The 16,035-nt window shown below is 40.5% G+C and overlaps 1 protein-coding gene across 9 annotated transcripts in view; it reads right to left on the bottom strand.

Moving 5' to 3' along the window:
- The window catches only part of KLHL29 (kelch like family member 29), a 390,690-nt gene that overhangs the window by 323,691 nt on the left and 50,964 nt on the right, over positions 1–16,035 (bottom strand). For 6 of the 9 annotated variants that reach the window (XM_084515322.1, XM_084515325.1, XM_084515328.1 and 3 more), the window contains one exon: positions 2,381–2,487. Coding sequence is in view for 3 of the 9 variants with exons in the window: in XM_084515320.1 (XP_084371446.1) it covers positions 2,381–2,487; positions 3,010–3,022 (120 nt within the window). In the remaining 6 variants the exon portion in view is untranslated. Of the gene's footprint in view, positions 1–2,380; positions 2,488–3,009; positions 3,028–16,035 lie in introns of those variants that run through there. The other 3 variants (XM_084515321.1, XM_084515323.1, XM_084515320.1) reach the window with 2 other exon arrangements.

The following is a 16,035-nucleotide window of genomic DNA, read 5'->3' as shown; positions in this document are numbered from 1 at the left end:
CTGCGCTGAGACCCACTGTTGTTAAAATAACTGCATCACGGTAACAGCTCGCTACTTCCTTTCATTTCAAATTCCTCTCCACCCGCACTTTCATAGGAGGTGCTGCATATGGTGAAAGCTGATTTAGTTTGAACCAGAAAGAACAGAGGTTAAGTACTTGCCTAGTTAGAACACCAAAATTGCAGCAGCATGTGATCAGCAAGATATATAGGGTTATGGCCAACGTACACAAATACCTTCTATGCTCTTCAGAAATTAAAATGTGTTTTAAGGGAGGCTGAGCTGAGCTAGGAATATCCTCAAATGGGTAAGAGACAACTGTGTGCCTCCTACAGGCAGCTCCCTTCTAGAAGTAGACAAAAGTTCATCCTAAAATCCAAGCCTCCTTCCAGCTTCTCGATTCGTAGCAGAAGCCTTGATGAGGTAGCCTGGACAAAATTGATGCATCATTTCCAAGTACGTACAACCGCTATTTGTCATAAATAGCTCCAATAAAGAGAAGATTTTTGTTTGCTTGTTTCTTCGTTTCCTCCCTTAACTAGATCACAGGCATTGTACCAGAAACACCCAGAGGACTACCATAATCTAACAGAATAATTATACAATATGTTGATATTCAGCCTAAGACTACCCTCAGCATTTTATATTGATTTGAACTATGCGATGCTGTAACATATCACAAGCCAGATTTGCTAGACATTCCCCTCAACGGAAAGTGAATTAAACTGTCACTCATCACCATATGAGTTGCTCTAGTATAACTACTTCATCAGTAGGACAACATTTCTCTAAATTAAAAACAAAATGCTAGGTTGCAAGGTAAAGTCTTCATTCTCTTTCCCATACATTTTTTTCCTCTCTCTTTTTCATACTTATTTTCCATTCAACCACCTTCCCCAACTCAGCGTGTTTAACCCTCTTTGCTCCACCTGCCTGTTCAATGCTTTCTTTTCCTCTCCTTAAGTCAGTTTAAACAAAGAAACTTGCACATGAGCTCCAGTCACCCCAGCAAAGCCATTAGTTATGATCTGAGCACCAAACTACTGATGTTCTCCTGGTCCTTTCTGTAGACTACCATGACCAAACTAGGCAGCAAAGCCAGCTGGAGCACATCTCCCTTCCCCAAGGGCCACCTGAACTGTGTGTCAAGGCTGGGGCAGTATTCCTAAGCATCCATTCCCTGGCATAGCCCCCAACACATACACACCATTAAAACATGGGAAAAAAATAACACTTTATTCATTGTGAGGGCTACTAAAAAAAGGTTATTTAGAGAATGTTTGATTTTACTACAACCGCAATGCAATTACAGTTGTTGGTATCTGCAATTTACAGCATTACACACACATGCAGGGACAAACAAAGAAGGAATATAAAATAAAAGCCTTATTCAAAATTCAGGCTCAACTTCAAGCAACAATTTCATTTTTCTATTATTACATACACTATTTATGATTTTTGTATTGGCAGCACAGAGAAAAAGATTAAATACACTTTCTTTACATACTTGTACAAACCCAAGCATATACAAAATTTCCTGTTTTACCATGAACATACTAATGATAGGAATTGAAAAACATTTTTAAATTATCAAGGCTACATTGAAATCTGTAAGACAGATTTGGAAGGAAATACATCCATGAAGATAGGTTTCCAACGTGTAGTACAAACCTATTTGTGGGAAGAGGCTGACAGAAAGGTTACAACCAAGATGTTGGGGATGCTGAGGTGTTCAGTAAAGAATCTACTGAGGGAACAGCAAGCACTAGAATTGCACAACAGTGTGAGAAAAATTAAAGAGATTCAAATTAGGAGACGAAAGGACTCTGTGGTCTTGGCAGATAACACATCGAACTTGAGCCAGAAATACACCCGTGCAACAAACAGTTAATGCATTCATCCTGGGCTGCATTAGCAAGAGTACAGCCAGCAGGTCCAGAGAGGTAGACTCGGCCTTCTGACACATTTGTGAAGTCTGCAAGACTGTAATTGTGTTATACAGAATGTTTCATTTGTAATACAGAGATGCGAGTGTATTTTATAGCTTAAAACTCAAAATGATCACCACACTTGAATAAGTGGCTTACAGCTTTTTGCAGTTTTATAAGATATAGACTTGCAAGTCTGCAGAGACAAACTTTGCTCCCTCTAGGAGATGTACAACCCAATTCAAATACCTTTTATCAGGTTTACAGCACTAGCATTCATCCTACTACATTATTTTTCCAAGTGTAACACAGATGGTTGGTTGCAAACGTTCTGACAGGGATTTGCTGCAGTCACTGAAAGCGAAAGCATAACCCAAACTACGTTTGTGTTAAGTGGACAAGAGCACGGAAGAGGAAAAAAACGCAAAAAAAACAGATAACTGCACACTTACCCTATGATATCCAGAATCTGTATCAAAATCAGCCTCAGGTGTAACAGTCAGTAAACAGGACAGCAAACCCTTGCATTTAGCAGGAGGTTTCTGAGAAGCCAGATTACCTAGAAAGAGTAGAGAAGAATTATTTTAACACACAAAGATGAAGTCACCTATGCTTAATAAGAATAGCCTTCAAACGAGCCACAGCACAAGAAAAAAATAGCTGCACAATGGGAGATGATACATGCCACCATGATCGGCACGAAGAATTTAATCCTCTGAAGGTGACAGAGCTCTGTTACGGAGCACGGGGAGTTGGATGCTGGTAGATTCTTAGGGTTTAGCAAAGAGCATCTAATACCCGAGATAACACGGTGTTAACCCTCTGATCAAGTATGTGGAGGAGACCAGAAAGAGCATGGTATTTTGCTTAATTAGTTGCTATCAAAGAGAGGACAAGTTCAAGCACTTGCAAGAATGAGGCAAGGCGAGATTATTTAAAAGTTTAATAGCGTTCTAGAGTCTTTGGTAACACAGGGTTTGCCCAGGAAATAAAAATAATCCCTGGAGATAAATTTAAAGAAATATCTCATTTTAGTGCCCAGAGTAAAATGACTATTCATTAAAGTAAAGCAGTTTTATACCTATGTTCTCCATCTCAGATTTAATATATAAGGGAGTAATCTCCATGACAGGAAGTGGAATGTAATCCTGCAGGAATGAACTGCTGTTATTATCTGCAAATCAATACAATATATTTTTTTTAAGTGGATATAACAGCACCTATTGATTTCACATTTTTAGCACTGGAGTTTCAGACTCTACAAAGAAGATTCTTACAGTGACAAGAGAAATGCAGATGAGTAAATGAGTTGATATAAATTAATTTTTAAAGTTCACAGTGCACTCCCCTTGAACAAAGCCATCAGGTTTCTCTCCCATTACCTCAGCTTTAGCCTCTTTCATTTCATGTAAATTTCATTTTATATAAACTTAATGTTTTGTATAATTATAATATTTTGAGTTAGTAGAGCAATCCTACTTGCAAGCTATGGAAAGCTTACCACTCAAAACCTCTTGGAAGACATCTCCCTGTCCTGCTACCATATTATTACAGGATATTTGTACGACTCTTTCTACGTTTAAATTTGGTCAGGCTATTTAAAAGAAATCCATTCCCTTGTAAAAGCCCTAAACTGGCTGAGCACTCAAGAGCTTATGGTCCAGAACTGAGGATGGTAAAGTAACAGGAAACAGAAACACGTGGAAGAACCACATAATGGATCCAAGGACACTCAGTGGGTCTGCCAAGCCATGAGCTCCATTGGGCCATGATATATTGCTTTAGGAGAATTTAAAACAACTGATAGACTCCAACATAATTCTGTAAATGAAGCATACAGCAACTTTGGCTTGATGAGCTGATCAAATCACGTTGCAATGACCTACAACGAGAGCTGACTGCAGTGCAAGAAGTACAAATGGGAAGGGGGAAAAAATAATCATAACATTACAAGGAGTGATGGGAGTAGGGCCAGCTGACAACCCCAAAGACATCTCAAGAGCAAACAGACAAACCATTTAGTTCTACAATTTAGTTCTTGTTTTGTGCAGGAAAAAAACCCAGATCTCTCCACAAGTACTAGCCAGCTGCAGGTTGGTTACTTGAAAAGCAAGACAATAAAGTAACGAGTACATGAAAGGCCTGGGGACCGCGCAGATAGACAAGTGTCTAGTTTGCATTATCCCCCTCCATTCCCGTCTTCTGTCATGCTGTGCTACATTCTCCTTGTTAGCCTGCTTTGTTTACAGGGTTCGACTCATTTTGGAGTTGAGGCTTCTCAAAGAGCTGGTCTATTCATTTATATAATGCTTCTCAGATGCATTGCCGAGACATTTCAACTGAGTATTTCTGACTTTTGCGACATGCCTAAAGAATTTATCATGAACCGCCTGAAAAGGCTCGAACAAAAATAGAAGCTTTTTTTTTTTTGGTTGGGTTTGGTTTTCTGTTTTTCATAGAGCACAGTTTTCATAGCGAAGTTTATGGAAAGGACAGAAAAAAACTCAAGGGAGTCATTTCTCTTCTGCATAGTGAATCATCGTATCACAGTTACCCCATCATCTCCAAGGGCAACACCAGGCCAAGGCTGCACTGGAAGCTCTCCTTAGGGAAACATCCACTTCTCAAACCCATCTCGGGCTTCTTGTTCAAGGGCAAGCAAGAACCAAAGAAGAGCCTTTCACAGCAATAAAAAAATGAAATGGGTTTCTGATAAGGAAGAGGACTAACCTAATAGACTGATAGTTGTTTTACATAAAGGAAACTTTTTTCTTTCCCCACCCCAAAAATGAAAGACGTGAAGAACATCTACAAAGAGTTACTGCAGACTCTAGGTAGCACAGCCATAGGGAAAAGCAAAGCACACCTCACAGCTGGATACAGGATATTTGAAGAAAGGAAGATCAGAAGGAAAAAAGGAACAAGAAAAGCAATAATCCACCACCATGAAAATGGTACACAAGGCAGGCTGAAGTTCAGAATCTGTTTCCTTCCTCCTGGACACACAGTTCCAAAGAGGAGTCAAAATTATTACTTGAGACAACATAAAGACAAAATTAATGGTCTTTACAGTTTAACATACTGCAATTTACATTTATAAAGCTTTGGATGGCTTCTTTCCCCCCTTTTTAGGAAGTCTTGGCTGTTGTAGGAAAGGATTTTGATATTATCAAAACTTAACTGCAGTTCACGTTGAGGAGGAGTGAGGAGAGTAACGTCTGGTAGACAAGTCAGAACCACTAGAATAAAATACTGGAACTGGAGATGCAGAAATAAAGCAAGAAGCTTTAAGCATCTAAAACCAAGAGTTGCCCTCTCTCATCATAGTTTACTGTCTTTGAAGGTAGAGACTCGCTTCCCTATATCAATACTTTATGAAGTTGAAGGAATCTTGCAGAGGCCAGTCTCTCCTTTAGGAACCTAACAGCCTCGAAACAGATAAGTCATATATCCTGTACAGTACCTAAGCTTCTAAATTAAAAAGACCTGAAGCAATATATTGGAAACCAGACATCAGCTTTAGACATTCCATCATCGTAGCAACTTTTACAAAGTTAGCAACTCTTCGCTTGGGGTAGAGCTTTCAAGAGGCTGCATCCAGATAAAATGCAATCTAAGAAGTTGGTGTGGACTCACATAACCCCATCGACCCAAGCTTCTTCACGAAGAAATGCAATAAGCAGAGATGCTAGGGTAGTTAAGAGCAGGTCTGGATCTTTTGTAGAAAGAAAGTATATCACTGGGATTCCCCCAAATATCAGCTCTTCTGGGATGGGTAAAATACAATGATTCTGCCCCAGCAAATCATGAGCTATAGTGGCCGCACACAGAAAATAAAAAGCTTACCTTGCTTCCACTTTAAGTATGTTAGAAAAGAAGTCTCCAAATGCCAAGGAATGGTAAGGGAGAGAATTATTTCACATGTCAAGTCAAAAAAAAAAAAAAAAAAAAAAATCTAATGCAGAAAAACCATCTTTCAGAGCTCCAAGGGCAGTAACTCTGACCAGCTCATCTACCAAGAGCTGCACAAGGTGCGAGAAGTGTATACAGACTTAAAATAATGCCCTCATGATCTAAAGCAAGCTGAGGAGCAAGGAGCAACGTTCAGCAACTCAGTACTGTAACAAGACTGTTCAGGAAAAAAAAAAAAATCAGTGCTTTCCTGGGCCAAACAGGACCAGGCATCGGGAGATGTGCCTCTTTGTGCAGCATCCGCAGAACTAGAAAACAAGAAGGAAAGACAAGAAGAAAGCAGGAGAGCGTTAGCAACCGCTTGCCTACTGCGATACGACTGCACTTGCCAGGAGGAAGTTGAACAGCTTCCAAAACGCTGGGAAAAGCAAAGTGGAAGGCTGTGTCTTTAGAACAAAGCCAAAGGTGTTGAGCAACGACTAGCAAGATTAAGGGTTCAAGGAAGTTTTCCTTCCCGAAGCAGCAGGTTTCTTTGGGAAGGAAGACAAAGAGTAAAGAAAATAGGCAGAAGCTGGTCTCTGGGTAGGGAATGGCTTGTGTTTGCTTTTCTATATCATGCAGAGTTCTGGAAAGCTGGGAGCAGCTGAGGAATCCCTCAGGGCTTATTTCAGAGCTCCCCGATGCAGAGTTCGTGCTGCAGCCTGCGGCAGGGACCCAAGGCACCGATCTCAGCAGTGCCATGCACTGTGCAGCACCCAGCTGTGACAATCAGGAGAGTATTTGGAGAGGAAGGATAAAACCAAGGACACGGAGACAGTTATTTTAGGTTAATTAATCAGAAAAGGTTTTATGCAAAAAGCTTTTACAGAAACCTGCCCGTGCAGACAAGCTACAGATCACCTGTGAAGCAGTCAGTGCCTTAGAAATGCCCTTTACAAGCTGTGATGTATGGCAAACACCTGCCCCTATACCACACACCACAGCTTTGGGCAGGGGCAATGAAAGGGAAAAAAACAACTTGAGGGAGGCACAGCTGGAGCAACCACTTCTTGCAAATAAGGAAGGCAAAGGAAAGCAAATTGGGGGAAAAAAAGACTCCCATATAAACACTTAACAGGGAGCCTAAGTGGTTTTATAAGCAGTAAAAGAAGGGTTCTTATAAGCAGTGTATCTGGCAAAACAACAAAAAAAGTTGCCTTTCTCAGCCACAACACAACTGGGAATTACAACAGGCATGGAGGGAGGGACAGGCTGGCATTCCTACAGCTCTCAATACTGCACAGGCTGGGGACTACCAGCTGTGCAGTCCCAGCATCTTGATTGCATTTAGCTATTCCAGCTCTACCAAGGAAAATCTCCCTACCACCTGCTCTGACCTCTTCTGTTGCCACACACTGTGAAAGTGGTTTAGAAAGGGAACAATGGTGGATCCCACAAGAAGCTACATAGGCTCTGAAGTTATGCACAGCCACAGCCAAGCGTTGCAGGCTGGGACAGACAAAAAAGTAATAATACAGGGCTGAAAGAAGGATGTTAAGTCTTCGTAACTCCACTTGACCTCAACCACCTTCTGGGAAAGGTTGACAGCTCTGTACAGTGTTGCCCTGTACAGAAAGATATTTTGTACGTTGACCCTGATCTATTATTTATTGCAGAATTATTATTTATTGCAAAATTTACAAATCTCTTTTCCCTACCAGAAAACTGCTAATCAGCAGGCTAAAAGGCTGATGCGTCTGGAGACCCCAGAAGATCTGCAAGCTGAGAGGATCCTGGAGTGCTCAGGAAAAGCACAGGAAAAGAACTGCCTGTTCTCATCATGGTCTGAGAGAATTAACGTGATGCCACTGGGACTGTGTCATCACCTGAGAAAGGTGACCGGAGGGGAGGATGTCTGTAAACGCCTAATGTGCAAGTTATTTATATAAATATTTTGCAGTGGCACCAAATGAAAGCGTCATTGGATTCACCGTCTAGCAGCTCTGGGTTTGAAACGATAATTGCTGAATTCCTAAGACTACTCAGTATGTTTTACTTTTAGCTCCTCACAGTCACACTCATCTCTCTGAAAGCAGGCCAGCAACTATTAACATCTCTTCATCAAAGATTTAGGCAGACTGACAGCAACCCTGAGGTTATTCAGTGTAATACTTTTGAAAAAGTCTCCAAAAACTAGAACACTGACCCGTGCTTCAGCAAAGAGTTAAGCTGGCTAAATGGAAAAGGAACACGGTTTGAGCTCCATGGCAGAGAGGAATTAACTCCTCCTATGACATTACATAGCTTTTGAGAAAACATTTGTGCTTTAGAACTGTTCGGTTTGCATGCCTGCATGGATAATCACTTCTTTAAAAGGAAGTACACATCAATAATATTCACGGGGAGCTTTGTAAGAGCTTGGCAAACGTTTCTGACAAAACAAAAAAAAACTCAAACAGAAGGATTACTCACAAAATGCTACATCAACAACTCTTTTGACAGGCATCTGGATTATGCTGCTCTTCAAAAGGGAAAAACAAAGATGTCACTTCGAAGTTTAAATGGAAACAGTGAAATATGCTATTAAAAATATCAGATCATAAACAAAGCTATTTTTGCAAACTCAAATGCAATGAGCAATTACAGCAAAGTTTGCCAAGATACTTTACAGACACTCACTTTTTTTTTTTCCAAAAATACTTGGAAACGCTGCAAGATATACAGATATCAGAGCTTAATACGCACAGATTTATACACCTGGAAGATCAGACATCCATCATCAGTAGCCTATCATGTCTTGTCTTTTTCTTCCATTGTCTTTTAGCTGGTGCTTTAAATTAAGTTTAGGCATATACATTTAGGCACAGACACCTGCCCAAATGAACAAAATCATCAAAGAAAAAGGCAGACACTTTAGGAGCCTGTCCTCTAAGAATGTACTTCACTCCCCTGAACCATGTCAAACACATTATTTCATTATCTAGACAACATTCATTTATGTGGTATTCTGTAGCAAGACTCAACCAGATAAATGTGATGATATGAATAGGACTTTTCTTACTCATTCTAAGTTTATTTAATTTTTATTCCCCAGGAAAAGCTCAAGGAAAGCTACTGAGATGCGTGGAGTTCAAAAGAGATGTGCATAATATTCACATGTAAAAAAGACTGCTGAAAAGGCTGCTTATTCAAACGAATGCAGGGTTCTCATGTATCTGCAGCGTGCAGTTCAAAATTGTTCACCTGAATAGTGAGGTTTCTTTGAAGACAAATACATACAGTCTGGTAAAAGGGGCAGATTTCCTTAAAGTGGAGTCGGCTTCTTCACAATTCATTGAAGTCCACTGGCTTTGCTGGAGATTTGATGAAGGTAATAGGAAAGAACACGTGTTGAAAGATCTTTTATTTCCTTATTGAAGCAAAGACTAGCAAAGATACCTTTTTCTAAAAGGGTTTGAAGGCACTGGAATTAAAAGGCTGGAAAGTTTTAGGACAGGTTTACTAATGTATCTTCTCAATTCCAGTGCTTCACTGAAGCAGCTGGAGAGACTAGCATTCAAAGCACTGAAGCATTTTAGGCTAAGGCGGCCTCAACTCCTTTGACATCATGAAGCAACTTTCCATAGTTCAAGATCTCCTGCAGATATTTGTCCAAAAAAAAAAAAAAAAAAAAAAAATCAATAGAAAGAGTAGAAACAGAACAAACCTGTTGTTTTGCCATGTGCAGATGTTTTTATTCATGAATCAGGTAGCACAACCATTGGCAGGTGGTATGAAGACAGACGCATCGTGTTTTTTGTAGTGCAGGAGGAATGCTGTCACACAGGAGGGGTCCTGGGGACCAGGACAGGAATAGACAGGGACAACAGCCAGGCCAGTTGCTCTTCCAAGGAAATAACAGGATTTTCTGTGGCTCATGTGAAACCTCGCACAATATGAAGACAGACTGAGCAGACAACAGGAACCGCACTTGGTTCACAATGTACCAGCGACAGCAGGGAGGAAGAAAAAACCAAAAAGCTCATTCTGTTGGGTCTAATACTGCAAAACGGGAAGGGAGCTCACAGTATCAATTGCTCAGAAAGAACAGCCTGTACTCAAAAAGGGCAAAAGCAACAGTTTCGCTTACAATCTGAATCAACATGGCTATACCCCAAGAGAATGCAATAGCCTCATGCGATATTTAAGAGCAAAGTAGGCTGGAAAGGGAAAAATATAGCCAGGGTGGTAATGCTGCTACAGGGTGGTATGGCCAGCAACATCCTTGTATCCCCCAAAGGTTTTTAAAGCTGAATGTCTCAAAAGAAGAGCTGCAAGGACAACAGACAGATGTCACCTGATTCCTGAAATACAACCTCCATTTCTGACTCACTTTGGAACAAGTTGACCACAGAACAGAGGAGCCCTAACCTCTTCTCAGGACCAACCCTATTTGCAGACTAGATAATCTCAGCAGCCCTCTTTTGAACTTAGTCTGATCCTCTTGCAAATAAAGCACAGGACTCAATTTCTTGCCTTGTTCAGGAAGAAAAATTATAAGAGTCCTGTCATGATTACCAAATTTCTAGAGATGCCTTGGGGGAGTTGGTGAAAGGTTTTAGTAATTAATTATTCCTGCTGTCAAAAACCTGTTTTTTTTCTTATTATGAATTTTCTTGGCTTTCATCTCTAGACAATGAATCTTGTTATATTTTTGTTCAACAGACTGAAGAATCTTCCCTTCTTAAAGTTTCCCATGTAAAAAAAAGTTAATCGATTCTTTCTTTCACGTGGATGGTAATGAGTGATTGCAAGAAACCCCAGTGGGTTAGAGACATGCCCTTCCACCCCAGGCTATCACCATCACTCTTCTACCATCTTTGAGATGCAGACACAACTCAACACAATACTCTGGGAACATCTGCAGCAGGGTCAGACCCAGATTTAGTACAGCCTCCCTGAATTTCTCCTATGGGTGTACACAAATTGCTGAAAAAGGCAACCCAAGAGTTTTGTCCTACAGGCTCACCTTCCTCTGGCATCAGCTCAGGAGGGGAGCAATAGCCCTCTCCTCTTCTCCACTGACTTCAGAGGGAGCCTAAGACAACCAGGTTAGAGTAAGACACCAACTTTACAAGGCTGAAGTTGGGAAAGCTCAATTTCATCACTCACATACGTCACATCAAATTATTTTGTGCTAATTTCTTAATCAAAATGGTGTTATCAAGCCAAATGCCTTAACATCTAAACTTGCAAACAGGTTAAAAACACCTAATAGACATCAGGTTAGCTTGACAGGATCTATTTTCTATAAGCTCACGTTGATTGGCACTAATTACATTTCTCTTGCTCAATCCTTTATCATCGGTCCCATTTATTATACCCTGAATCAATATTAGGATGACAAGACTCAACATCTTGCACCTTTGAGGCACAGATCTTGGCCACTTTTCCAAAGCAATGAACCCGTTTCCAAAGCTGACTGCCAGCAGCACACTGGCATGATGGAGCTCTTAATCTCCTCTCTCCACCTCCCAGTTACAACACTAAAAAAAGATCTGTAGCTTAATTTGTCATCCCCAAAGAAACAGCAGAATAAACAGATCGGTTACAAAAGATCCCCTTTAGTGAAAGGGAAGAAAGCAAGTGAAGACAGAAAAGGAAGTGTAGGAGGTGAGCAGGTTACTGTCAATCAAACTTCTGATTCCATGAGAATAATTAGAAAAAAAAGTAATTCCTTCACAGCAAGAATTCATTCTCCTGATGTTAATTGTTGATTTTAGCATGTGTGACTATCACAGAATTCATTCAGTTGAGTGAGGCGATCGTGCTGTTCAAACTGAGCTGCTAGATTTAATTTAAGAATTAAGTTACGTAAAAACATGGGGTTTAGGCTCTTTACATATGGTGCTGAGAAACTTTCATCAGTGGGTAGCCGAAGAGCTAACCTTCTGCGAGAAGGGTCAGCAGCACCCTGAAACAGCCCCGATGCCAGCACACAAGGTGAGCATAGGGAAAGAATTTCCCTAGAGGATTCGCATTTTCCTGGCAATCACTTAACTTCAGTTATGTGTAGGGACACCACAGCAGTGCTAGCTCCAGCTCTTCCCAGCTCACAGGCTGTATCGATAAGCTTAGTGAACAGCATTCCACAACTACTTTGAATGAGGCATGAGAACAGGTCATTTTGTGTCACTAAGTTACTGCTGTCTTCATGATGCTTTGACCAAAGGTGAAGAGACGTGAATATTCCACACAAGGAACTGAATTGCTTCCCTTAACATGCTTGTTTATAGCTCTGACTAGAACATGCTTGAATTCAGCAGCTACATAGATAGCAGAGAGCTTGCTTTTGTTTTACAAACCAGCACCAGCGCAATCAGGAAGGTATTAATTTAGAAACCCTCAGATAGCACCCATGGAGAAGACTATGGTTATTTGCCTTCCAGCCCCAGGCAGTGTCCTGCATCCTGTCATCAAATGCTTTGAATAAGCCCATTGCACGCCTGCTTCTTCACTTAGGCAGTACATACAATGAACACACTCCAGCTCAGGGAATGCTGCCATTTACTTCCATGACTTTATCCTCATACCTTGAGGGTGATGTCAGGATTAGTCTAAAAGCCTTCTCCTCCACAGCTCCAGCTCTCTGGTGATACACTTTCCAGGGAACAAGCTCCTCATTCCATCAGCATCCTCATCTGAATTCTCCTTACCCAGTGTAAAAGAGGTTTTATGGTCCTTGTTTGTCATATGCACGATTTAGAGACTCAAAACATTGACTGCCTTCATACAGCCAGCCCAGATGACTCTTTGGTCCTAGACCACATCCATTTCCCTTAGGAGCTATACAACCTCAACACCATGCTACGGGCACATGATGTTGAAAAGAAGGCCTATCAAAATTATTTCATGGTGTAGTGTGGCACCTGTAATGGCACAGATTCAGTGATGTGAAAGGCCTGTGTAAGCTCTGAAATTTTCTAATGAGCCAAGACAAGTCAACTGAAGGTGTACATGCTACAAAGGCTTTCCAATGCATTGGCCTCTGATCATCCACAAAAAGGGAAAATAAGTTATGAGTAAAAGCGTTCATTGTTACCCATTTAACCACATCCTCCTCCCTTGCACTGAATACTACTAGGTGCAACAGCATATTAGTTAGTACCTTCTGACTGCATTACCTCAAATTAGATAAGAGGTGATGCCCACAGGTTGCTCATATCAAGTATCTGGAGCATGGAGGTCACAGTCCAGCACAGGGCCCTCGCTGAGGTGCTGCTGGTGCGAGCACACATTCCAGACACTTCATTTTCCAGGTAGCTGACTGTCTTTAGTAAAAATCACCTCGCTGTAACAAAAAGCAACACGCCCCTCACCTGCAGAGAAAAGACATCTGTCCCCATTTCCAGAACGGTGGCTGAAAGGAAAGGCAGCCCTAATCAAAACGTCGGGGACAGCGCAGGATCCCAAACTATAGCTCAGTCTGTACGGATCTCTGTTCAGCGCTGAACACACGACTTGTCTCTTTCTTTGGATTCTTTCTCCCAAACTACAATAGACAGCCCCAGAATTAATCTTTATGATTGCAAGGGTAACTTCTCACTATGAGAACAGTGTGGCCATGGGTTATTAATGAGGGTCCTGATCAAGTGCACATTCAGTCCAAATCATTTGCTAAAAAGTTATCCTCCTATAGGCTATATAAATACATAATACATCTACATTAACCTGTGTGACACTGAAGCAGCCTTTCCAGCAATCTGGCCTACTTTATCTCCAAAGTAGACTCTTATACCTCATTTGAGTGAGTGAGCACACATTTTAAATAATGATGAGAGACTCCAATTTTCACATTTTCATGGATGCAGTGTCAAATTTATTTGTAATAGGATCATCTATTATCTGTCAGTACTGAGCAAACTAGGTGAGAAAATAATGGTTAGTAGTACATTAAGGAGTCTACCTGGAATCCTGATCAAAATTAACACAGGGTAAATGGAGTTGTTGAAAAGAAAAATATTACTTGCCAATTGCTTACTTAATGAAGCCTGTTACTTCAGGTTTAAAAAAAAAAAAAAAAACTTCCTCCAACCATTCAGTTTTAAACATGGAATATTTAATCCACTGAAGCACACTTACTACAGTAGATGTGTTTATGGCAATGTTTCCACCAGTGCCAGACAGCAAGAAGAGGAAATGGTGTTACAAAGTCATGAGAGAGATCACAGAAGCTGGGAGCTTCACTCATTTGGCCCTGACTTTACAGCTTCCATGTGGATACATAACACTACCTCTTGTCCAGATGTTCCACAAGTTCCAGGAAAAGCAGAAAGGCTGGTGTATCTCCATGTCTATTTTCTCATCTCCAAGGTATAAATGGAAGTGAACAAAACCCAGACAAACTTATTGCCCTAAGGTTTTCCTTCCTTCTAAAGAAAAAAAAAAAAAAACAAAAAAACCAACAAACCAAAAACCTATCTCCTCCTTAAACAGGGAAGAAAAAGATACCCACGTACTTGCATGTACCACTGTAGCATCAATCTCTTCTGAAACTCAACTCAGTAAACTCCCACTGGTAAAGGTGTCACCTCCAAATAACTTGGTCTCTTACCCCTTCTGGATGTGCTGGAATAGCTGCTGAATGCTGACATGGGCTAATTGATTTGCTTTACCAGATCCACCCAAAATCTTGTGATGGCCAAAGGACATGACTAGAAAGAAGGTGGGGAATCAGCCCAGTAGAGGATGAGGCTTAAGCTGAAGTTGCAAATTCTACCAGTGGAACAGTGTCCTAATACAAGCACACAATCTTTTCTTTAGTTTGCTCACAGCATATTCAAGTGTGGAAAACAATAACCAAAAAGAACCAGATAGCAAATGGAAGCTTCATGCTTTAAGAATGATGTGAGATGTAAAGAGAATTTTGTTTGCTAATACTGGACACATTACAATGACTCCCATTTATGGCAGAAATTCTTTTAGTGGCTACAACTGAAATAATTCTAGATGTTCACTAAAATGGAAATACTCTTACAGGAGTAAAATATTTCTCTCTCCTTCCTTAAGAAATAACCCAGTGAAAGCATTTTGCCTGTAAGCAAGCATAATCAAATTCATACTAAGCTGTATTAAAATAAATATTTCTCAGTTTCGTAAGATTAAAGTATAATAATTTCAGATGTAATTTAAGAAGTCATAATATTAAAACCTAGATTTAATATAAGGGTTTAGACAAAGTTAAGTGATATCAGTGAATTCTTTTCAAAATGTAATAAGTAAAAAGATAACACCCTAAAATTATATAAAAAAAAAAAAATCTCAGTGTCTCCTAGCCATCTGAGGTCAATTCAACCACACTTGTACATTTAAACATCATAAAGCTTAAGTATGTACCTACATATACACTTTTATAACTGCTGAAGTGGTACTAGTTCTATCTGTTCTTTCTGTACCCTTTCCCACGAAGTCATAGTCTTCAGTATTGGCTGCACAGAATTACTTTGATTGTTTGTCTCAACGCAGCCAGCAGTTGTTCAGAGATTATTTTCTGTACTGGGACCAATTCACTGAAAATAAGACCAAGAAAAGTTAATTTCTCAGTCACAGGCTAGAAACAGGCAACCAAGTGGGATAGAAAGATATTACAGCCAGACTTTATAGCCTTGAAGGCATGGGGACATATAATAACCAGTTTAGGTCCCTAGAAGTACATACAAGTGTTTTTGGAAAAGCCTCATTACAGCACCTAAGTGCATGGACACTAACAGTTTGTGTTTATGTAATTCTTCTTGAAATCAATAAAACTGAAAAACTCTTAAAACCTAAAAGATGCACAGGTTATAGTGCAGATTGTGACCAAAGGAAGACAGAGTTTCAGCAAGCTTTATAAGCTTACATCCATGGTGTTGATATGATTTAAAGGCCGCTTCTGTGTGGGTTCTTCTCTACCTGACCTTGAAAGCTTTCAAGACTGTTGTGTGCTCATATGTGCCAGAACTGCACTAGTCAAGAGTAGCTGGGTTGCAATCTGGCTCTGCAATCCAGAAACTAAATAAAGCAGCACCCAAATCCTGCGAGCGATCCAACTCACTCCAACCTGCATAAAGCAAAGACATCAGAAGAGAAAGTCCAACCTGCATAAAGCATTGAAGACTCCATCAGAAGAGGCGGAGTAAGACATTGCTTGTTAGTGGGACACGCATGAGAAAGCAGGGAGCACCATGATTCTCATCCC

This window comes from Aythya ferina, assembly GCF_964211825.1.
Source record: "Aythya ferina genome assembly, chromosome: 3".
Lineage (NCBI taxonomy): Eukaryota > Metazoa > Chordata > Aves > Anseriformes > Anatidae > Aythya > Aythya ferina.
Note: the sequence above shows the minus strand (reverse complement) of the source record. Positions and strands in the feature narration are given on the sequence as shown.